The sequence below is a fragment of the Pleurodeles waltl genome, chromosome 7 (assembly GCF_031143425.1).
Source record: "Pleurodeles waltl isolate 20211129_DDA chromosome 7, aPleWal1.hap1.20221129, whole genome shotgun sequence".
In the NCBI taxonomy this organism is placed as follows: domain Eukaryota; kingdom Metazoa; phylum Chordata; class Amphibia; order Caudata; family Salamandridae; genus Pleurodeles; species Pleurodeles waltl.
In genome coordinates, this window is record NC_090446.1 from 1190774940 (window position 1) to 1190798756 (window position 23817).

The 23817-nt window shown below is 44.6% G+C and overlaps 1 protein-coding gene across 4 annotated transcripts in view; it reads right to left on the reverse strand.

Moving 5' to 3' along the window:
• The window catches only part of MYH10 (myosin heavy chain 10), a 955741-nt gene that overhangs the window by 386565 nt on the left and 545359 nt on the right, over positions 1-23817 (reverse strand). For all 4 annotated transcript variants that reach the window (XM_069200300.1, XM_069200299.1, XM_069200302.1 and 1 more), the window contains exon 18: positions 4593-4786. In XM_069200300.1, the coding sequence (XP_069056401.1) occupies positions 4593-4786 (194 nt within the window). The remainder of the gene's footprint in view (positions 1-4592; positions 4787-23817) is intronic.

Sequence of the window (23817 nt, forward strand, 5' to 3'; positions counted from 1 at the left end):
ATGCCAGTGTGATTAAACCTCAGCTCAGTCCATTACACATGTCGGAATGTTTTGTAGTTTATATTCTTTGCCTAGAAAAATGTTTCTGATTCCTATTTTAAGAGCGGCTGAATTTCTGCAAATAAGGCCAGCAATGTTGTTCCTCCTTTTGCTGGGAGATGTTCGTACTTGTGTAAACATGAGCCATTTTGTAAGTAGCATTTTTAAGATCCAAGGGACCTGGCCTTAACCTCTGGAATATTATTGTTTGCCTTGACATTTTCTGCCCATTAGATCCATTTTATAACTGCATATGTGGTGACTGATCACGCTTTCCTATTTATGACTCATGTATTTAAATTGTAATGTGAATGGATTTGCATGTTTTATGCATTTGTATGGTTATTTTAACTGACTAAAGAGATTATCTACCTATCTAGAAATAGACTATTCTTTTAGAAGGAAACTTACAATAACCACGTAAATAACCCAAAACAAGCTGCATTAAGCTGTTAAATAGTGGTAATGTGTTTCAAGACGTATAAAGTAGATAATGCTGTCCACAACAATATTACCAAAGACGACCCCCTGATAAGGGTTAAGTATCCCTGATGTCCGGATAAACATATGGAGAGTATGTCACACCTTTATGTAAATGTGAATAAAATTAGAAACTATTATGAAGTCTGAGATTTGACGTATAGATTTAAATTATTTCAGACTTTGTCATCTACTTCGTGCTCTAGACTTATGTACATAATCATGCAAATCTAATGTGGGTGCAGATGCACAGGAGTGAACCCGACTAGTAGAGGAGAGGTTCTGGGAATGCCCTTGACCTGGAGGGCCACACCAAAGATGCATGTATCATAGACCAAGAATTCCTGACATTCGGTATAACATATAGAGAGGTGGTGCAAGCATAATATTTTAAAGTCAGTAGTACATTCAAACCTTTTTATATGAGTCAATGGAGAGGAGGCATACTGGCCTGCTTACATAATTCTCCACTTCTGTGAGCAAGCCCAATCCTTTGCGCTAAGACCTAAGCATGTGTCATGTGTATGCAGCCTTTGTGGTAGATAAATTGTGTGTGTGAGTCAGAGTAATGGAGGTGACCGGGATCCATTTTGGATGTCCTTGACCTGGACGTAGCTCCTTGGAGTGTGTGGTTGCACAACACAAGTACCAAGCAGCTTGAAAGTGAACTAGAGAGTACTGAATTACCTGCGAAGAAAGGCTTTCAACTGAGTGCACATATGTATTTGGGGTGCCTAAACTGCACCTGTACTAGATTCACTCTACTGCCGTTGACTGCTAGAGAAGAGTAGGGCCACACAACTGGAGAGAGAACCTGGGCACAATGTGGACAGAGGGAACCTGTCAACATTGCACCTAGAGACACTGACTTGGTTGTATTAATAGTAGTGTGTATTATAGAGCACTACGGTGTGATTAAAGGGCTCTTTATTGAAAGAGCAAGAACGGGGCTGGACCGGAGTGTCAAGTACGAGAAGAGTTGTACTTGGCTCAAATTGCAGATTATTAGTAGAACTGTCAACATGTCATCATGGACAGGAGCCTTGTTCCAAACAACCGCTTCATGTCAGATTGGAGGAAAAAGCAAGAATAAAAAAAACATAAAGCTACTTTTTTAGCAACTTAGTTCTCAATTATGTGATCTTCAGTAATAGTCAGCAACAGTCAAACCCTAGCTATTTTTTACACATGTGTAGAATCTTTAATGAGAGAAAGACCTCTTAAAATGTGGTTGGAAGGGGTCGGTGTTGTGTAGGGGTGTGTGCGGAGTGTGAGGGAGGTGTGTGTACTACCTTCAAGGCAGTGACTAACTTCTTCACTATAGGATTGGAACTATGAACACTGACTACACGTGCTAGCTCATTCCTAAAAAAAGCAGTAAAAACAACGTAGAGATCTGTTCTGAAGATCATATAAGGTCAAACAAAAAGAGTGGGCAAAGCAGCCTGACCTACTTGGCTGGCCAACTTGGTGTCTGAATCTAGAAAGTAGGATCTGGTAAAGATGTGGATAGAACTTAAAAGGGGTCAAGAACATCAGTAAGAGAGATCTTTGAACAAACTGAAGCAAAGGAATCTGCGCAAGCAGTACTGCACCAGCTTTAGAAGAAGTTGCAGAACACATGAGAAAAGGTTACTCTAACAAAAGAAATCTGGATGAGAATCTGCAATCATATTTGTGAGGCAGACTAGATGCCCTTGTAGGATGAAATTTTGTAGAAAGGTGACCGATGGTGTCCCAAAGTTGTCATGTGGGAAAGTGTTAACTCTGGTGCGACATTCAGGAATGAGTGCTATGAAAAGAAAATTGAGAAGGAACTTTTGGTGGGCTTATACTAACAATATGCGCTGAGGGTTAGGTAGGGTCTTGTGTAACATGCATGTGGAATGACAAGTTTGAGAAACTGGTGAGAAATCATACAAGGAGAGTGTAAAGACCCACAAAATTAGGGTGAGGATTACATTGAAGGATTTCTAGATTGAGTGGATGTTTAGGCCATGTGATAAAGAATGTTCTGATGGTAGATGAATATCTTTACTGCTGCTTGGAAGTGAAAACCATCTCTCAAACTCTGAAGGCTGCAATTGATTTTTTGGAAGAATTATTTATTAGAACAAGTGGCTTAACCGTAAGAGTGACTGATAACAGCGTGCAGCTAATGTCCAATGATATGGTGGCAGTTTTTAAGTAGAAAAGTATTCAGTATAATCAGTTCTTTCTATTGCACCAAATCAATGGTGTCATTGAAGTTAAGTGGACAATGAGGGAAAGGATCAGGTAGAAACCTACATAAATAATTTCATAATGGATGACTGAAAGTTATTTAGACTTTTTGATGAAGAAATGTATGAGTTGCACATGTATATGCTTTGTTAAGATATCTTTCTAATATGTTATTTTGAGAATTGTTTTTGCAAAGTGCCTACATGTTACATTGATATTGCCATATCCTGAAACATTTGAGATGTTTAAACGTACTCTGTTAGCAATCAATACATAGGAATACGCTGTTTTTGTTGTATTGATTAAAAGAGGTAAATGAGTGATTTGTTGCAGAGGTTACTGCAAACAGGATTCTACTCCTAGCTCTAAGAGGGCAAATTATGAGTGGCTCTCCTTCAAAAAGCATACTTGTTGGCTGCCTAATAAAGCCACCTTACCCATTTTAATGTGCAGAACTAGTTTCAACATGCTTGACTTACGACAAAAGCTTACAGACAAGCATATATAAAATGGCTTTCAGACGTCCACAAAGAACAAGTAAATGTGTACACATCCATTTTAGAAGCCAAACAGGCTGATGCCAGGCCATATGCAAGCTTAAAGACAAAAGCGGCCGCCTTGTAGGTGATCTTGTCAGTACAGGGAGCCGGAGTAGAGATCTCCTAGTGTTTGAATTCTGTTCTCCCTTTCTGAGCTGACAAACCATTCTGCAAGCCGCAGTATGGGTCACATTCAGTGCTTAATTTGTGCTTGTTGGTTCCGGTGCTGAGCACTGGCACTTATTTTTGAGCGCCGGGACTTATTCTTCTGCCCCAAGCATTTGTTGCGAGCAAAAGACACATACGGTAAAGACTGAGGAAGGTAAAAACGAAAAAGCAGCACAAAAGGAGAAATTAGAAAGCTGCAAGAGTAAGCTGAAGGGGAAGGAGTGGCTTTATATGGATTGAAGAGGCCTCAGATGGCTTCAGGATTACGCCGCCTCAGTATTCAGTGTTCACATATTTAATTGCAGCAGCTGCGTGTTTAAGAGGAGGGCTATGGGCACCGGCAACATTTTATTTACAAATTAAGCACTGGTCACATTCAGCATATAAATTCACTGTAAAGAGCAATGGTGAAATCTAGATGAAAGTATACTGCTTCACCCACTGTTAATATTTCATGCTGGAATTGAGAAAGACGTAAAATACTGCAGCTGGAAAAAATCTTATTTGTACTACGAAGCTGGTGTGCACTTGAAAGGTCAAATTAGAGTCAAAGATGAACGCGAACCACCCTTAACATGCATCAGTGAAAAGCATACTTCTTTAATGAACAGGCATCTTGTGAGGAAATGGGGAGTATTATATGGTAGTGTTGTGTGACCCCACCAGGTAATACACTCACCAACCTCTTTAGGACGCCTAGGTTTTGCTTGTCAAACATTCAGCCCAACCCTTAAGAGCAACCTCCATTGAAACACATCGATGAAGCATCTCTATTTATACGAGGCTATGAATGGGCCAGCAGTTTTGCTAATGGGAATCAGTATGTCTAAGTATAAACCAAAAGGAAACACCTTTTAAAAGCATCAGTGTTAAGAAGCAGACAAAGGCAGAGAACTGCAATGTGCATATGGCAAAAACATTCAACAGCTTCCAAAATCTTTAAACTTCTTTAAGGCAAACAAAAATAAAGATGGAACTACAAATTATAAATGGATTAATAGTTTCAAAAAGTGCAAGCTTTTAGTAAGCTTGGCAAGGCTGGTACATCATTTTTCAACACACACCATCAAAGCTAAGTAGGAATTGGTCAGCAGGGCAAAGCAGTAAAGTGTAAAGCAAATTGTAAAAAAATTGCATGCATACCCTTTTCTCGTGGTTTGGAATGATACATCGTACAAAGTTGGGGTTGGTGTTCCGAAGGGTTGCCATAAGCTTGGTGAGAGATTCCTTATAGAGCTGGCCCACAGTACGGAACATGCCTTTTTTGGTTTTGTAGGAGGAGCCAAAGGCAGTCTCAGTCATGCCTGCTACCTGGTCCAAACCGACAATGCGATCCACTGAAGTTGGAAAGGAATGTGGGGAAAAAATATTAATCACGGGAACTATTGAACGCTGTCTTTCACACTAACACAGGAAACAGCATTTGGGTGGAGATTGGAGGAGTCAGCGGAAGGTAAATATACTATCAGTGTACAGAGCACTGCTAGCATGTCAGGACACTACGCAAAAGCGATGGAGTAAGAAGCAACAAAAGTAATCTTTTTTTAGACATATTAACACATTTTGCAGTCATCATAGTCCAAGTTGCATTGCTGAAGCAAACACCAATGAAGATTTGCTGCACGTTCCTGCCACCTAATAACACAAACAGGAGGACAAATAAGTGAAATATAAAAAGCTGCCATTTAAAAACTGATGACTGGATGTTCAGCAGCAGATCCTAGCCATGAAGACATCCTCTCTAGAGGAGAGAATCACTTAAGTGCTGGAAACTCAAGGCCCTCTGTTTAGTAACAAAAATTGCACAGTACTGGCATCGGCCACGCAGGTTCCCTTAATGACCTTATCAACATGACAAACCTGCGCTGAAGGCGAGATGGGTATGTAGAAAATATGTAATTCAGTCCTTCTATAAGACCACAACCAAATGTACCAATTTGTGCCAACTAGATGGAGGTTTTGAAAGTGCAGTCACCTGCCACTGAAACTGGGCAAATATGTATTCTCTGCAACTGCTAGAGGACAATGGCTTTCACTGACCATAAACCTCTGGACGCAAAATTCTTTAATCCTACTCCAGAGACAACAAATCACCAAACCATCACTCACCTAAAAAAGGGAATCAAACGCTTTAGCCCTCAGAGTAAAAATCTTTTTTCAAACATCAACAAAGGTGTTTTAATGACCACTATTGTAAGTCACACACCTTTCACCACTATCTGCCCTAGACTGCCAGTTGTGCCTCAAAGTAGTTCACTCACTGTAGCAGTAAAGTAGTATGATCACAAACAGCAAACCAATTCAAGCAACTTTTGACAGCAGACATCTTCGTTGTCAGGACTGAGAAAGAGAATGCCCAAGTGTTCTTTTTCTATGATATCACACATGGTGCCCCCCTAGCTGTGCTCCTCCAACATCATGGATATTTTCTCACTGTTCTCCTGCGATAACACACACACTTCCTTGTTCTGCTTCAGCGATTCACATTTCCCTGTTGTGTTCTTGGGATTTCACGCACTCCTACTCACTGTGGTCAGTGTCAATTCCTGTCCATCACTGAAGAACGTTAAAAGCAGAAGCTTCAGTTTTCACTCTGCAGAAAGTGGGATACTGTGCAACATTTATTTTATCTGGTTTGATTTTGGCTTTAGGAAAAATAATTGTAAGATATAAAAGACCTTTCAGCGTACAGAAACCGTAAAGGCTACACCACTGAAAGATCACAATTTGTTAAATAAGCAATCATATGCCAAATTGTGTAATACTTTCCTTTCAAGTGATAAATACAAACCAATGGGCAGCATTATAAAACTGGAATTGACTTCATAGTAATCACAGTCTATGGTGTAGAGCACTAACTGCATTTTGTGACTTTAGTTTCCACCCATTTAACAGTAATCTAATGCCTTTGGCATTACTGAACTTGACAGCAGTGCCAGCACCTTTAGTCTGATGGGCTCGCCCTTAACCAGAAGAGCAGGTAGGGGAGGAATACATCCAATAATGTATCATTAGGAAAAGGTGGCAGACGTAGAAGAGACATTGATCATGATTCTGGAAAGTTAGGCAAAAAAACAAGTGTAGGGTCTATAGTTCAGTGTAGGAAACTGGCCCGTGTTGCAGCTATCCCCCCACCCACACTTTTTGCCTGATATTGATGCTGACTTGACAGAGTGTGCTGGGATCCTGCTAACCAGGCCCCAGCACCAGTGTTCTTTCCCTCAGCTGTACCACTGTTTCTACATCTGGCATACCTCTGGCACATAGATAAGTCCCTTGTAAAAGGTACCAGTGGTATCAAGGGCCCTGTGGCCAGGGAGAGTTCCTAAGGGCTGCAGCAGGTGTTGTGCCACCCTAAGTGACCCCTCACCAGACACATGCACACTGCTATTGCAGACTGTGTGTGTTGGGGGGGAGAAAAAGGCAAAGTCGACATGGCATCCCTCTCAGGGTGATATGCCCAAAAAACACTACCTGTGGCATAGGTAAGTCACCCCTCTAGCAGGCCTTAAAGCACTAAGGCAGGGTGCACTATACCTCAGGTGATTGCATAGCTGCATGAACAATATGCCCCTACAGAGTCTAAGTCCATTTGTAGACATTGTAAGTACAGTGTGGCCATATTAAGTATATGGTCTGGGAGTTTGTCATTACGAAATCCGCAGCTCCATAATGGCTTCACTGAATACTGGGAAGTTTGGTAGCAAACTTCTCAGCACAATAAACCCACATTGAAGCCAGTGTTGGATTTATTCTAAAAAAGCATATAGTGGGCATCTTAGAGATGCCACTGTATTTTACCCAATCCTGTAGTGTAGGGCTGACTGGTCTGTGCCAGTCTGCCACAAGCAGACAAGTTTCTGACCCCATGGGGTGAGAGACTTTGTGCTCTCTGAGGACAGAAACAAAGCCTGCTCTGAGTGGAGGTGTTTCACACCTCACCCCTGCATGAACTGTAACACCTGGCGGTGAGCCTCAAAGGCTCAATCCTCCTGTTACAGTGCCCCAGGAAACTCCAGCTAGTAGAGATAACGCCCCCCCCCCCCTCCCGGACAAAGCCCCACTCTTGGTGGCAAGTTTGGCGGGAAACCTTGAAAAAACAAGGGGGAGCTACCATTTCAGCTGGGACCACCCCTACGATGTCCAGACCTGAAGTGATCCCCTTCCCTGCAGAATCCTCCATCTTAGTTTGGATGTCAGGGAGCAATAGGGTTAGGTTTGTGTCCCCCTTCCCAAAGGGAGTGGTCACAAGAAGGGTGTAGCCACGGGCTACTGCCCTCTGACCCCTGTAAAGCCCCTAAATCCAGGATTTAAGGGCTCCCCTGAACCCAAGTCGTCAGATTCCTGGTGACCTGACAAGAAAAAAGAAGGACTGCTAAGCTGAAACCCCAGCAGAGAAGATGGAAGACGAAAACTGATTTGACCCCAGCCCTAGCGGCCTATCTCCTGCTTCAAAGAACCTGCACAAGAATAGCGATGAATCCTATGGGACCAGCGACCTCTGCCAAGCTCCAGAGGACTGTCCTGCACCCAAAATGGCGAAGAACCCCCAAGGATAGTGGCTCTATCCAAAAAGAAACTACACCAAAGGACTCCAGAGCCTCCCCTGTGAGTCCTGACCACTCTGCACCCAATGCCACACAGTCCGTGTCCAGGGGGCCAACCAGCTAGAGAGGATCCCCAGGCATTTACAAACAAGTGCCCACCCTAGATTGACCTCTCCCGCCCACCACAACGACACCTGCAGTGTGAATCCAGAGCCCCCCCCCTTGACCGCGAAAGCTCTGGACGAAGCTATCCGATACCTACAGGTACACTGCACCCAAAGCCCCCAGGCCTTGGAGAACCAAAGCAAAGTGCAGCAACATTCAGCAGAGGCCCTCCTACTAGTCCAGCCAGTGGTTTTCCCGAACCGACCTACTGGACCCAGCCTACAGCATCTAAGTGACCCCCGGGGTCCCCTCATAGGAAAGCATTGGGAGCCCGACACTCTGTTTGCAGCCGGCCGCCCCCTGTGCTGCTGAGGGTGTGTGTTTGGTGCCTACTTTTGCCCCCACCCCCACGGTGCTCCTCAAAACCCCCCAGGTCTGCCCTCTGAAGACGCAGGTACTAACCTGCCACCAGATCTGAAACCAAGTGTCCCAAGTCTCTATAGGAGCCCATGTTAAATTTGCCTCAAATTTGACCTCTGCACCCAGCCGGCCCCGTGTTGCTGGTGGTGGGTGTTTGGGGTTAACTTGAACCCCAACCTGTGGACTTCCTAACCCCCGGGTACTGGAAAATGTAAGTCAAGTCCTTACCTGTAAATCGTACTAACTTTTCTTCCCCCCAGAACCGTTTCTGAAAATTGCACTGTCAACTTTTAAAACAAATAATTGCCAATATTTAAAAAACTGTACAATTTACTGATTTCAAACCAAGTATTATTGATATATGGGTGAAATACGAATCTATTGAAGTACTTACCTGCAACTTGAATCTTGTGGTTCTAAAAATAAAGTAAGAAAATATATTTTTGCTACATAAAAACCATTGGTTTGGAGTTAAGTCTGAGTGTGTGCCTCTTCTATTGTCTGTGTGTGTACAACAAATGCTTTGCACTACCCTCTGATAAGCCTAACTGCTTGACCACTCTACCACAAAAGAAAGAATTAGTATTATCTACTTTAGTCTCTGTTAAGCCTATGGGGGACCCCTGGACTCTGTGCACGCTCTATCTCATTGTTATATAGTATATACAGAGCCAGCTTCCAATATTCAGAAAACAAGGAATGTAGTAACTGATTTGGGAAGACAGCTTACACCCTTCTTACTGTGCCCTAAGATTTTGTATGGATATGATATTGCTAGTCATATCAATGTCCCCAACCTTCCTACTCAGCTGTGGCAGCACAGACCATCATTATACTCTGGAGTGCAAGGTCAAAACCTCAAATCGTCTGAGGACTGAAATCTAGAAAGTGAACTGGTAGAAGAGAACCATCAGATCCAACAAGCTTTTTCTTTTTCATACCTACACTTCAACATACTGATTCTACTTTTCAGGTTTAAATACATATTTGTTGTAGTGTCCTCAACTGCTATACTATTAAATTCTTGCTATGTTGGTTGTTATTCGTGGTGCAGCCACTAGGTTAAACGAACAATTCATTTACCTTCTGCAAAAAAAGTTTTTGGTGAATATTCTGTATAACCGCAGATTCTTCACTTGTGAATACTTTCCCAGCTGTCTGAATGGATCCAAAAAAGTTTCAGCAGTACCTCTGTGCACCATTATGTAGTGTTATCGTGCGGTTTTGGTCCTGTGTCCTTCTGCTCAGGAAAGGACACGTGGAACCACAGTTACGACCAGCCATGAGCACTGTCTGCCGCTTTCTAGTCTGTTCGCTCCCTTTAGCAGAGCCCATTGGCAAACTGGTATAAGTAGTTTGCAGATCCTTAGATTTGAGCCTCTTCACAAGGAAAATGGTCCAGTTCACATAACTGGAAAGTGGAAGGGGCAGTGAGGAATCTGCAGTTAAAAGTATTCATCAGAAAGATCATTATCAAGGGTAAGTAACTTGTTCTTCTGATGAATACTTCTGACTGCAGATTACTCACCCTGTGAACTGCACTATCTTCCAAGGTGGTGAGCCTGTGTACTCCCTCAGACCAAAACGTCCTGTACGACCAAGCTGGCCGTATGCCTATCTTGACAGATCTGACTGCAGAGACAGTAGTGCTTCATGAATGTATGCACGGATGCCCATTTGGCTGGATGACAGATGTCCATGACGGGCACTTCGCATGGTAAAGCAGTGATAGCAGCTTTAGCCATGGTAGGGTGAGCTCACAAGCCTTTAGGAGGCGCCATCCCAGAAGATTTTTATACAGAGAACAGCCCATCCAGAGGTGGTCTGTTTTTGCACTGCCATACCATTATTTGCTCCAAAGAAGCCTACAAAGAGCTAATTGTCTATTTGGTATTCTTTGGTACAATTTATATATAAATTCTCATTTAGGGTCCAAAGGATGTGGTCTCTTTTCCTCCTTAGAAATATGAGGTGCAGCAAAGGATGACAAAGTGAGAGCCTGACACTTTCGGAAGAATGGAAGTTTGGGTCCTTAAAAACAACTTCACGGTAGAAGGTAAATTGAGGTGAAATTATACAGAGTTCTCTAAGTTTGCTCCTATAGCAAGCTGATGTTATGGCGATGAAAAGACTGTCTTCAAGTCCAAAAGCCTTGAGTGAAAACTGTAAAGAGGCTGAAAAGGGGTGCACATCAAGAACATAAGGACTAAGTTCAAGTCCCACTGGGGCATCAAAAATGGTTTTGGTTGCAAACTTTCAAATACCTCATCCTAACTGTTGATTTAGGATGAACCGGCAACCACAAGAAGAACGAAAGAGCAGATAAGTAGATCTTAACAGCACTCAAAGTATATCTTAGCTGGGCCAGGAATAAAACAAACAGCAAAATTTCAGAAAAGCTTTGCTGGTAAAGCGACAGTTTGTCAGGTGGTGCACCAGTGCACAAATTTGTCCCAATTGCTGGTGTACACTGATATAGAGGAGGGATGCTTCACTGTCAGTGTGACCTCAAGGACCTCAGGGTGTAGGTCGAAGAAGTGCAACAGTTGCCACTCAATCTCTGAACATGGAAATGCAAAGTGTGCAGAACCGGCTGCAACTCCCTGCCCTGCTGTGGTGAAAGAAGATCCTCTCGAAGTGGCAGATTGAGTGGAGGACAGATGCTCATGCCAAGGAGCTCCAGACACCATACTCTCCTGGGACACTTCTGTGCCAGCAGGATAAATTGGGTTCTGTTGTCCCTGATCTTTAGAGCTCTGTGCAGGAAAGGCAGTGGCTTGAAGGCATACAGGAATCCTCAGCCCCACTGTAGACTGAATGCTTCTCTAAACAAGAGCTTTGGAAACATTAATGTGCAGTAGTGCTATAACTGCTTGTTCTCTGCGATGGTTACAAAAAACGAGGCAGGATTCTTGCATTGCTGAAAGATGGCCTGTGCCACCTCCAAGTGTAACTGACATTTGTGAACCAATGAGTTAATCCGTACTGACCTTTAAAGATTGCGTCAAGTGGATCACCACAAGGGAACTCTCTTGGTGGTTTAGCCACTTCCATAGGCACAAAGCCTTCTGGAACAGGTCCATGACATTATCACGCCCTGCTCATTGTAGTACCACATGGGGGTGGTGTTGTCTGCGAAAACTTTTACCAGCTTTCTTTTGGTGGTAGGCAGAAAATCTTCAACTCCAAGTGAATCACTTTCAACTCGAACAAGCTGAGGTGGAGTAAATCCTTTGCCAGAGACCAGTGCCATCTGATCTCCACCTCTCCTAGATGGCCTCCCCAACCATGTAATGATGTATCCATGACAACTGTTAGTTCTGGATGAGGTAAGGAGAGGAGCCTGCCACTGACACAATCGCTGTTTGGTAGCCAATAAAGCAGATCTTTTGCAATCTACTCCGAAATCAGGGAACAATCTGACAGATTTTTCTGATGTTGCAGTCACTGGAATTTCAGGTCCCATTGCAGAGCTCTCATGTGCGATCTGGCATGCAATATCAGCAGAATACAAGAGGCCATCACTATCAATAGCCTCCAAGTCATCTGCACGGTGATCCAGGACAGAGGCTGAAACACTAGAAATCATAGCCTGCATGTTCTCGATCCATGGGAAAGGATGTAACCATGCTCTAACCAGAATGGCCTGATGAAAGGTAGTGTCAGCGAAAGAATCAGGTGTGACTTCGGCTCGTTGCTAGTGAACCCAAACAATGTGAGGAAGTTTTCTGTCATCTAGAGGTGGTTGATGACTGACTGGGACGCAAACACCTTCAAGAGCCAGTCATTATGGTACAGGAAGACTGGTCTCCATAGATGTGCAGGGACCACCACTATCACTTAGTGTATTCCCGATGGGGCCTGGTGAGCCCAAAGGTGAGAACTGCGAACTAAAAATGCTCTTGGCCCACGATGAACTGCAAGTAACGCCTGTGGGCCTGCAGGAATGGGATGTGAAAATAAGTGTACCGCAGGTCCAACACCACCATCCAGTCTCCAGGGTAGACAGGACCTTGCTAGCTTAATCATTTTGAATTTGGCCTTCTGCAAGGAGGTTTCAGAGCGCAGAGATCTAAAATAGGACAAAGGCCTTCATCTTTCTTCGGCACAAAGAAGTAGCAGGAGTGACATCCAGTTCCTACTAGGCCAGAACCCACTTCATGACCCTTTTGGCCAAAAGAGCCTTCACTTCTTGTTGCAAGATGAACAGATGGCCCTCCATCAGCAGCCCTGAGGGCAGTGAAAGGTACAGCAGGGGTAGAAAGAAAGGGAAGGGCATTGCCACAGTAGACAATTTGTAGGACCCACTTGCCTATCGAAATGGCCTACCAACCATGAAGGAAATATTGGATCATGCCTCTGACCAAGTGGCTGTCAGCAAGGACACGCAAACGCAGTTTTGAGGTTGCAGCTGCTGGAGGCGGGGGACTAAGCCATTGTCCCTGCTGACCTCATGGTCTCCAGAAACCGAGGCCTCCGCCACAAAATGGCTGAAAGGCCAGGTGGGTCTGGTGCTGACAGATGGGGAAACCCTCTATTGTAGCCGCAAAGAGCCTGAGATTGCTGATGGAATTTCCTCATAGGCACAGACTGGCCCTATACACTTGCTGTGGCTCTGGTTGCTTGAAAGCGCTCCAAGGCTGAGTCTGTTTTACTCGAAATTGAAAGACGGGTAATGGAATGCGAGGTGGATTTGTAGAGCACTGCTTGCCACCAGTAAGAGTGTCTAGGCAATAAATAGGTGAGAGTAAGCATGTGGTAAGGCTGGGCCTGTGTACAGGCAGTCTCAATGGCCCCGCAAGAAAACTAAATGAAAAGCCAGGTCTTCAGCTTCTTCCAGAAATCAAGACGTGAGAAGGAGGACCTGTTGTGTTGGGGGGAGTTGTTCGGCTTGGTATATGTCAGAAATGGCCTCTCTGAAGGGTCACCCCAGAACTTTTTTCCTTCCTCCTCTTCTTTCTCTGGCCTGATTTTTGCTGGCTTTAGGACTCTGGACACTTTACCACTGCTAACCAGTGCTAAAGTGCATGTGCTCTCCCACTAAAAACATGGTAACATGGCTCATACCCAATTGGCATATTTAATTTACTTGCAAGTCCCTAGTAAAGTGCACTACCTGTACCCACAGCCTGTAAATTAAATGCTACTAGTGGGCCTGTAGCACTGACTGTGCCACCCACATAAGTAGCCCCTTAACTATGTTTCAGGCCTGCCATTGCAAGGCCTGTGTGTGCAGTTTCACTGCCACTTCAACTTGGCATTTAAAAGTACTTGCCAAGCCTTAAACTCCTCATTTTCTATATGTAAGTCACCCCTAAGGTAGGCTCTAGGTAACCTATTGGGCAGGGTGCTATGTAGATAAAAGGCAGGAGATGCACATGTGTGTTTTATATGTCCGGGTAGTGGAAAACACCTAAATTCGTTTTCCACTACTGTGAGGCCTGCTCCTTTCAAAGGATAACATTAGGACTGCCCTCATATACTGTTTGAGTGGTAGATTCTGATCAGAAAGGGGTAATCAGGTCATATTTAGTATGGTCAGAGTGGTCATAGAAAATCCTGCTTATTGGTGAGGTTGGATTTTATATTACTATTTTAGAAATACCACTTTTAGAAAGGGACATTTATCTGCACTTAAAATCCATCTGTGCCTTACAGCCTGTCTCCAATCAACATCTGGGCTGCACTGGTTGACAGCTTCCCTGTGCATTTCACCCAGACAACCACAAACACCGAACACTGAGTCACACCTACACTCATCTGCATACCAGGGCTGGAAGGATGAAGGACCTGACACATACATTTAAAAGGCAAGTGGCCTGCCCTCACACAATGGACTGCCAAACCCCCTACTGGGACCCTGGCAGACAGACCTGTACTGAAAGGGGAACTTGTGCACTTCAAAAGCATTTTAGGAATATAAACTGGGTCTCTGACCCCACCAACTCAGACACTTCTGGACCTGAAGCTGCAACCTGTCATGAGGAACTGCCTGGCTGCCCAAAGGACTCATCCGGACTACTTTGCTGAGAAGGACTGCTGCCCTGCTGCCCTCTGACTTTGCTGAGAAGTGCTCTCCAAGGGCTTGGATTGAACTTGCCTCCTGTTTGATGAAGTCTCAGGGCCAAAAATACGTCATCTCTTCAGGAAACTCCATGTGCGCTGGAGATCGCAGCACAGCCTGCCGAAAACGACACATAGCCTGCCTTGCGATCGAGAAATCGCCGCACAGCCGAACCAGAATGATGCAGCCCGACTTCCTGAGTGGAAAATCGAGACAACGCCTACCGTGCGACAGAAAATTTGACCCATCACCCTACCTGATCGGCAAAACACTTGTGACTTCTTCCAGCGCACCCAGGATTTCTAAACATTGTCCCTGGGTGTTAAAAAAATCCCCGCATCGCAGTGAAGAACCAAGTCTGCGTGCCAAAAAGCGTGGAAAGAAACTCATTGTCTGTGCCGCGTCGGAATATCCGACCAACACCACATTATTCCAAGCATCTCCTCCTCTGCGGTCTCCGTGTGTTATTTTTTACACAAACCAAGTACTTTGTGTAATCAAGTGACAACTGTTGATTTCTAAGATTTAAGACTCTTTTTGAACTCTTTTTAAGTTAAGCCTGACTGCTCAGTGCCAAGCTACCAGAGGGTGGGCACAGGATAATTTGGATTGTGTGTGACTTACCCTGACTAGGATTGTAGTCTCTACTTGGACAAAGGTGTATATCTCTGGCAACTAAAGACCCCGTTTCTAACAGTATGAGAATGACTGACCTTCTGTTATGCTTCTGTGGATGTGGTGTGTGCACAAGTAAGAGTGATGCTGTATGATAGGGTGGGGGAAGTGAAGCCGGAGAGTGAGACATGCGCGTCCCGTGTTCTGTGGTGACTTGAATGCCTGTGTGAGAATTTTGACTTGGCAGTGCTTTTGGATCAGGAGCCAGTGGAGCTCTCTCAGGAGTGGTGCGGTGTGGGATCAGTGCAGGAGGTTAAGGACAAGTCTGGTGGCAGTGTTTTGGATAGTTTCAAGTTTGTGAAAAAGGTAGGTTAGGATGCCGACGTAGTGTGTGTTACCATAGCCCAATCTCCTTGTGATTAGAGTCGGTGTGATGGTCTGGTGTCTACTGGGAGCCACTTTTTTTTACGCAGCACGCAGAGGATGTTGCAGAATGTGAGGTGAAGGCGTGGACATGGGACTTCATGGTGAGGTTTGTGTCCAGTATGAGGCCTAGGCACCTCCTGTGGTAGGTTGCGGTGGGAGTGGCTCAGAGTTCTGCAGGCTATCAAGTGGAGTCCCAAGGACAGCTCTTATTCCCAAAGACCAGCACTTCAGTTGTGTCGGTGTTGAGATCGAGGGAGTTCTCTTTCATCCAACTGGCCATGCTAGTTGTGCATTGTTTGAAGGTTGATTTGGTGGTTGTGGTGTCATCTGAGAGGAAACAAATGAGCTGGGTCTCATCAGCATAGATAATGATGAATACGTGGGATCGGATTATGTTAGCCGGAGGAGTTATCTACATGTTGTAAAGTGTGGTGAATGGTGTGATGATCCCTGTGGGTCTCCACATATGAAATCATTTGGTTCTGATATGAAAGGTATGAGCCCGACTCGTGCTCTTCCGGAGAGGAAGGAAGCTATCCATTTGAGTACTTTTCCTTGCATTCCCGCTGTGTGTAGTCTGGCGATGAGAGTGTGGGGGGGAGATCAGTCAAAAGGCTTGTCCATTAAAGATGCTGGGAACTCCACTGAGAAACCTGTGGACCTTTCATACAGCTGCAGCAAGAGAGCCACACTGGTGCTCATGGCACATCCTATGCAATCAGTTGTGTGCAGTTTTGAACAATGTTGCCACATTGTGGCCATCCTGTTAGGCTGCATGAAGGTTGGGCAGAACAGCTGACAAAACCTGAGCCAACGTATCTCAAAGGGCATGGGATTAACAGCCAAGGAGACAGGAGGCTCTGACCACTTATAGAACCAGGAACTCGGAGGAGAACATTCTTTTGCCAACAGTCTCAATCCACATGGACACACGGTCAGAAGGAGTAGTAGGAAAAGTGTACAGGTTGATCCTGCTGATGGACACCTGAAGCACCAGACTCTCCAGAGTGGGATGTGGTGTTAGGACGGCAGGGTCGCCAGGCGGAGTGCAATGGTGACAGGCAACCTGTCTATTGACTGGTGGCCTTGAAGACAGCTTTACCAAGGTACCTGAAAGGGTGTCCGTAAATGCCTCGCTGGAAGGTTGGAATTGCTCAGTGAGAGCCTGACCAGGTTGCAAAACCTCAGCTAAAGCATTCGTTTTTATTTTCATGTTTGGCAATTGTAGGTGTGACAATTTAGTTGCTCTTCACACCACAATGGAGACAGAGACCCTTTCCTCCAAATCAGAACCTGGGGGAGACAGAAGGCCAGTATCAGGTGAAGTGTCAAGCTCACTGGCAATCTGGATCTCTTCAATCCAGTTATTCTCAGTATACTAGGCAACACAATTGAGATGGTGTCGACACAGGCGAACTGAGAACAGGTCTGGCATAGTAGGTGAAGTCGGAGCCAAAGTGGGAACCGCATTTAGTGGTGGACCAAGGGTGGATCCAAGAAACAAAGACGGCACCAAGGATGGACCTGCCATCAGAAGTTTGAAGAGAGACCCATACAGTCACTTGGGGTCCAAACGCATGGCAGAGGGTGCCAGTAAACTGACAGAGATCCGCAGTATAGCCTTCCTTAAGGCAACAACCTGCTTTGCCATCACCAAGAGACTTGAGAACTCAGAGTATGCCAGGACTATACTTGGAATCGTCTCCGACTGAAATAGTGAGTGAGATCGGGAGGCAAGTTCACGCCCTGAATGGATTTTGAGAGTGGTGCAAAGAAGTAATTTCATTCTTGGATTTTTAAAATTTCTTCTTCTTTGAGGACCTCAGCTGCGACGACTTGTTGCAGGAAGAACTTCGTGAGTGGGTTCTTCCTTGTGACTTTCACAGCATGGGGTCTTTGTGCTTCATGACGTAGAACTTGGTTTTGGGGTGCCTTCCCTTTGGGTTCATCTGGGCACAGTCACCACAGACCTTGGAGTTGTGGTTCGACCCAATGTACCAAAAACCAACTTCATGAGGGTCTGTCAAGGACATGTGTTGCCAAAGGTCCCTGTATGGTTTAAAACCGGTTATAGTAAATAAAAAAATAAAAAAATCTTTTGTGAGACCAAAGAGTAGCTCCAGATTTACTTCCAAAGGAGCAGGAAAAAAGGGAAACTGATGCCAGGACGCATGGCTGGTGCTTATATGTGGTTCCACATGTCACTTCTGAAGAGGAAAGACATTGGTGCAGAGCCACCGGGTGGCACAGAAAGAAACTGTTGAAATGCTTCCAGCTCCTGTCCGACACCTGGAGGATTACTGACAAGGTGAGGAATCTGCGGTTAGAAGTATCCATCAGGATAATAGAACAGCAAAGAAAAATGAATTACATGGTCTAACTGAATAAGTAACCAGGGCAGTACTTGCCTAGACAACTAACTGAGTATATTTGTGCTTTCAGACAAATGAAATACAGGACCACAGAGCCAACAATTGCTAGAGGCTACTTAACAGACATTTTAAAAAGTGTTGTGTGCAGGCCACACTGCATACAGGAGTAATGCTATAAATGGTGGAAATCCTTTCAAGAGCATTGGAGGAAAGGAATTGCTAATTTGCAATTGGCATCATTCAAGAACGTCTCTAAAGCATCTGATTTAGTTGATTGGGAAATCTAATTTAAGATGTCTGTACTGGGGGTCACTGTGGAACTGTTGAATATCTTAAAAAAAAATAAAATTCAAAGACACAGGAACAGATTGAGAAATGGTGAATGCACCGTGAGGATCTGCAAGACAATGTGCTCTGTTCTCACATTCCAGCCTTTCTTTGCCCAGCGTTCACTAGTGTTTAGCCAGGGTATTTGCTTTCAACTGACAGTATTTTTCAGTAAGCAACATAATTCAATTCAATATACAGACAATCTGATAACTCGCTTATACTTCAGCTGCTTTATTAAGGCGGATTGTTGCACTATTATTCTATGTTACAGTAACAACTTGATAATTAAATAAAGAAATACACAAATAATGGTATTTAGATGCAACAGCATTGTGAAGTGCTGCTAGATGAACAAAAAAGAAAATTCAGAGGGTAAAAAAATGCCCGCACTTTGGAGTCCATTTACTTGTTCACTTGCTTGGATGACAGAGCAGTGGGCCCTTTGACAGCAATGAGGAGATTCAATAAGGTATTTAGAGTTTAACCTCTTTAAAGGGCACGTTTTAGTAAAGTAGTCCCAAATTCCTTTGTGTGAAAGGGCACACTGTCTTTTCAATCAAAAACTGTGTTTGAGATCTTGCTCCGGGCGACAGTGATAACATCTTTTACTATCTAGTAAGCGGGGTCAAAAATTAACTTCGAGATGACACAGCTATGCTTTTTCATTGGCATGTTTCAGTAGTGGTTTAAAGAATTACACTGAGAGTAGCAGGTGAAAAAAAGATCTTGTAAGAGGCCACACTTGTGCTGCCGTACCGAAAGGATGCACCATACTTTGAAGGCTACAAATCTTTGGGTATGCTTTTGGCTTGGCGTTCAAACTGCACGAGCTCCTACATATTGTTTGGTCCTCATCAAGATTTCAGATGTGCAGACATCTAAGCTTACCCTTTAAAAGAAATCACTGCCTGTGCCTCGCAGTAGATAGTAGTGATCATATACAAATATGAAAGAGGACTGTCGGAGGACCTCGTAGAGATTATGGTTTAGCCTTAGCAACAGAACGAAATAACGTCAAACTTGAGAGAGGTATTCCTAACAAAAGTCCAGGCAGTGCTGTAATTCATGCTTGTCAGTGGCGTATGTTTAGGATATTAATGTAATGTGCTGATAATTATTCTTTTTGCTTGATCTGAATATTGCAAAAATGAGGTTTCATCATTGTGTTTATATGGGCTAAATAATTTCTAAAGAGATTATTATTATTGTACTTATGGCCTTTACTAAGGCTAACCAGCAGAGAACAGTTACAGTACAGGCACTACCACTGCAAGCTTCTCTTATTTTACAAACTGACTCAAAGTGGGAAAACTATCTGAGAAGAACAAGAAACTGATGAAGTCCAAAGACAGAAAGATAAACAAAAGAAAAGGAATGTTGTGCTATCTACAAGAAAGTACCCTCTTTTTGGCATGGTTACCCCCACTTGTTGCCTGCTGTCAGTGTGTTTTGACTGTGTTCATTGGGATCATGATAACCAGGAGCCCAGTGAAAGTGATCTCTCTCTCTAAATTCGGTTAGGAATTAGCACAGCCCACAATTGGCATACGGGTGCCCCCAAATAAGTCCCTAGTGTATATAGTACTTAGGTACCCAGGCCATTGGGGCACCAGGGTTTCCCCATGATGGGCAGCAGCATGTATTGTGCCACCTAGGGGAGCCCATGCAAAATTTGTCTATTGACTTGACATTGCAGCCTGCGTGAAAAAGTGCAAGCACCCTTTCACTACAAGCCACTGCACCATTCACTGTAAGTCACCCCTATGGTAGGCCCTCCTAGCCCAGAGGGCAGGGTGCAATTAACTGTGTGTGAGGGCACCCGTGCATGAGCAGAAGTGCCCCTAGGAACTCCATCTCCATTTCACTCGACTTCGTAAGTGTGTGGAAGCCATTTTACCCATGTACTGGACACAGGACACTACTACCTGTGTCCAGCTACATAATGATAATTCCAAACCTGGGCATGTTTGGTATCAAACATGTCAGAATCATACCCCGATACTGGTCACTCCTCAGAGGACCCCCAGCATTTTCCCTACTAGTCTTCTGGGGTTTCTGGGCAGCCTATGCTGCTGCCACCCCTCAGACAGGTTTCTGCCCTCCTGCTGCTTGACCAGCTCAAGCAGAGGAAGGCAGAACAAAGGATTTCCTGTGGGAGAGGGAGGTAACACCCTCTCCCTTGGAAATAGGTGTTACATGGCTTGGGAGGGGTACCCTCCCCAAGCCACCGGTATGCTTTGAAGGGCTTATCTGGTGCCCTCCTAGCATAAATCAGTTTGCACCAGTCCAGGGAGCCCCGGTCTCTGCTCTGGCGCAAAACTGGACAACGGAAAGGTGAGTAACTACTCCCTTGTCCATCACCATCCCAGGGGTGGTGCCTAGAGCTTCTCCAGGTGGCCACTTGATTCTGACATCTTGAATCCAAGGTGCCTCTGGGAGCATCTGAGTGGCCAGATCAGGCAGGTGACATCACAGGCCCCTTCCGATAGGTGATCATCCTGCTAGGTGACCAATCCCACTTCCTGGGTTATTTAGAGACTACCTCTTGGATGGGTCCTCAGATTAGACATGCAAGATTCCAGCAGGACTTCTCTGCATCGTTTATTTAATCTTCTGGCCACTGGGACTGCAAATGGATCCTTCCGGAACCAACAAACTGCAACTTCAGCGACAACTCGCCTCCGCAACATTGCTTATCCGGCTCCTTCCAGAAATTGCAACATTTCCCTGGCTGTGCATCCTCTGAGGGTGATGAGTCTTCAGCCTGCACAAGAAGTAAGAAGGAATCTCCCTTGGAGTGAAATATTCACTCCCCTGCATTCGCAGGCACCAACTGCAACGACCGGCTTTGTGAATCCTCTCTCCTCTGGAACTGCGTACATCCTGCATCACGGGTGGTGGTCTGGAGTGCACAGGGGTACTGTTGGTACCCTCTATTAGCTGACCAACTTGGGAGATGGGAAGCCCCTGCAGGACAGTACCCCTGTGCACTGCGACTCTTGCAGCTACAAAGGCTTGTTTGATCCTCCTCCAAGAGATCTTCAGGCTCCATGTAACCCCAGCACCTCTTCCTGCAACACAGTGTCTCCTGCCTGCTCCTCCAGCAAGGTGGGGCACACCTTCAGGTGTGCTGAGTGGGCCTCACCGCAACTCCTGTGCCTGCTGCCAGTGGGGCTGTCTCCTCTTCTTGGAACTCTGTGGGCTGCTAACGGTCACCTTGGACTCCCCACCTTGGGTCGAGTCCCCTGGACCTTGAGGTTACTCATCAGCCTTGCAAAACCTTCTTCTCCAACTCTTGCATTTGCCAGGGCTTGTTGGTGGTTTTCCAGCACAACTGACTGACTGCATCATGACTGCAGATGTGGGACATCACTAGCACCACCTCGGGAACTCCTTTTCTTCTCCTGTGCTGCAGAGGGTCTTCTTTCCTCGTCGATCTGGTCCCGCATCCATAGAAGGCTGGGTAGTGGCTCCTGCCACAACCGGATATTCGAACTCGAACTGGACTTGGTTCCCTTCCTTTGCAGGTCTTCTGTCAGGACTTAACTTTGGTTTCTTCCAGTCTTGTCTGGGTCTTGTACAGTCCTTTTCTAAAGTAAGTTCTCATGTGGTTTTGGGGTTCCTAGTTCCTCCAGCTCCCTTCTGTTGATCCCACTTCCTTGGGTGGGGGACTGCCTTTCACATTCCATTTTTTATAGTATATGGTTTGGCCCTCCTCTAGGGCCCTCACTATTTGCTATCGCTTTTACCAATGGCTGTTGCTTTTTATGCTATTTACTAATTGCTAATGTGTATGTAATAGTGTGTTTACTTACCTTCAGTTAGGGTATTGCCTATACAGTATTTTAGTAGTTGTGTTACCATAATAAAGCACCTTTAGTTGTGTAACACTGTGTGGTTCTTTCATGTGTTTAAGTGCAGTATGACTATAGTGGTATTGCATAAGCTTTGCATGTCTCCTGGATAAGTCTTGGCTGCTCATCCACATATAGCTCTAGAGAGCCCTGGCTTCCTAGACACTGCCTACACCTCACTAATAGGGGGTACCTGGACCTGGTATAAGGTGATAACGCCATATGTGCTCACTTCACACCAGGCCAGCTACATACACTATCGCTGTACAGTAAACATGTCAAGAAAGGGAACTTGGAGTACAGTTCTGGTGACTAATCATTTATTGCTATGGGAATTTTATTAAGTGCTCAGTGTATCCTTTCGGTTACTTCAAAACATTGAAATTCCAGAAGATAATGGGATAAAGGATCAGCTTTGGTCTTTTGTAGGTGATGTACATGTCTGATTTGTGAGATGGTCAGTGAGAAGGAAACCCATGTTCTTCAACTGCAACTGCTTTGTGGCTTGAAACTCCGGTGTAGGCTGGTTGTAAAAGCTTGGTTTACTGCAGTATATATAGAAAAATTCAGCACTGAGGTTTTCTTCAAAGCATTCCATAGCAAAGAACTCTGGGCTTCCAGAGATCTGCCTCGTCTTAAATCCATTTTTAGTGATCTCCATCCATCTTGAGTGATACAGCTGGCAGCTATTAGGTAGAGGTTACGGATTACAACCATCCTAAGGAGTTATAGGCGACTAATAAGTGTTAATTTTTCAGAAGGTCTGCCAGTAGGATTTACAGACAGTGCAGAGGACTTAAACTTAATCCTTGCTTTCATCAGGAGACAATTAAGAACTTTCCAAGCTAGTTTAATATTGCTCTATTTACACATGTTCAGGCAATTTCTGGGGGGTGGTTTTGCAACCTCTGAATTTTGTCAGAGTTGTTTTGGGAGATTTGACTAAATGACACTGTAGTAATCAAGACACACCATGTTGTACCTTAATTTACACAAGGTTGTTGGAGGACAAGATGGTCTGATGAAGGGCAGAGAATTAGGTTCAGTCATTGTAATCACCAGCATTTCTATTTTGGCTATTTAGGGATAGGAATGGAACCTTCTCCCAACCACTGTGGTCAAGAAGGTTGTTTTCAAGCCCAAAATAAATTTGAGAATATTTGTTGTACAATAGGAATTCACTCACTACTGCTTCAGGAGTGACCAGAGGCATACTTGGATGTTGAAGAACAAGCAAGCGCACAGTGATCCCTGTATCCACCATGGCACAGACAGGAAAGATTTCTTCTACTGAGATGCCTATTAGTTTTAAGGATTAATGTGAAGAAATGACTGGGTTCATGTCAAGACATTTTCAGTCAACCTTGCCCAAATGTCCAGTCTTTGCAGAAGTATTACATGATCCACCATGCTGTAGGTAGTGCAGAAGGTAAGCAGTAATAACGTAGGTTTTGTGTCTTCACCAACAGACAGATGGACAGCTGCTGTGGTGTTCACTAAAATGGGTTCTGCCTTCCTAGCTGGTCTGAAACCTGAGCCAGTTAATGCTAAATATATGGTTCTGTTCCACATGTTCTTAAAGTTCTGTCATAACTTTCTCTTCAGTGATTATTCCTGGGATAAGGCAAATTAGAA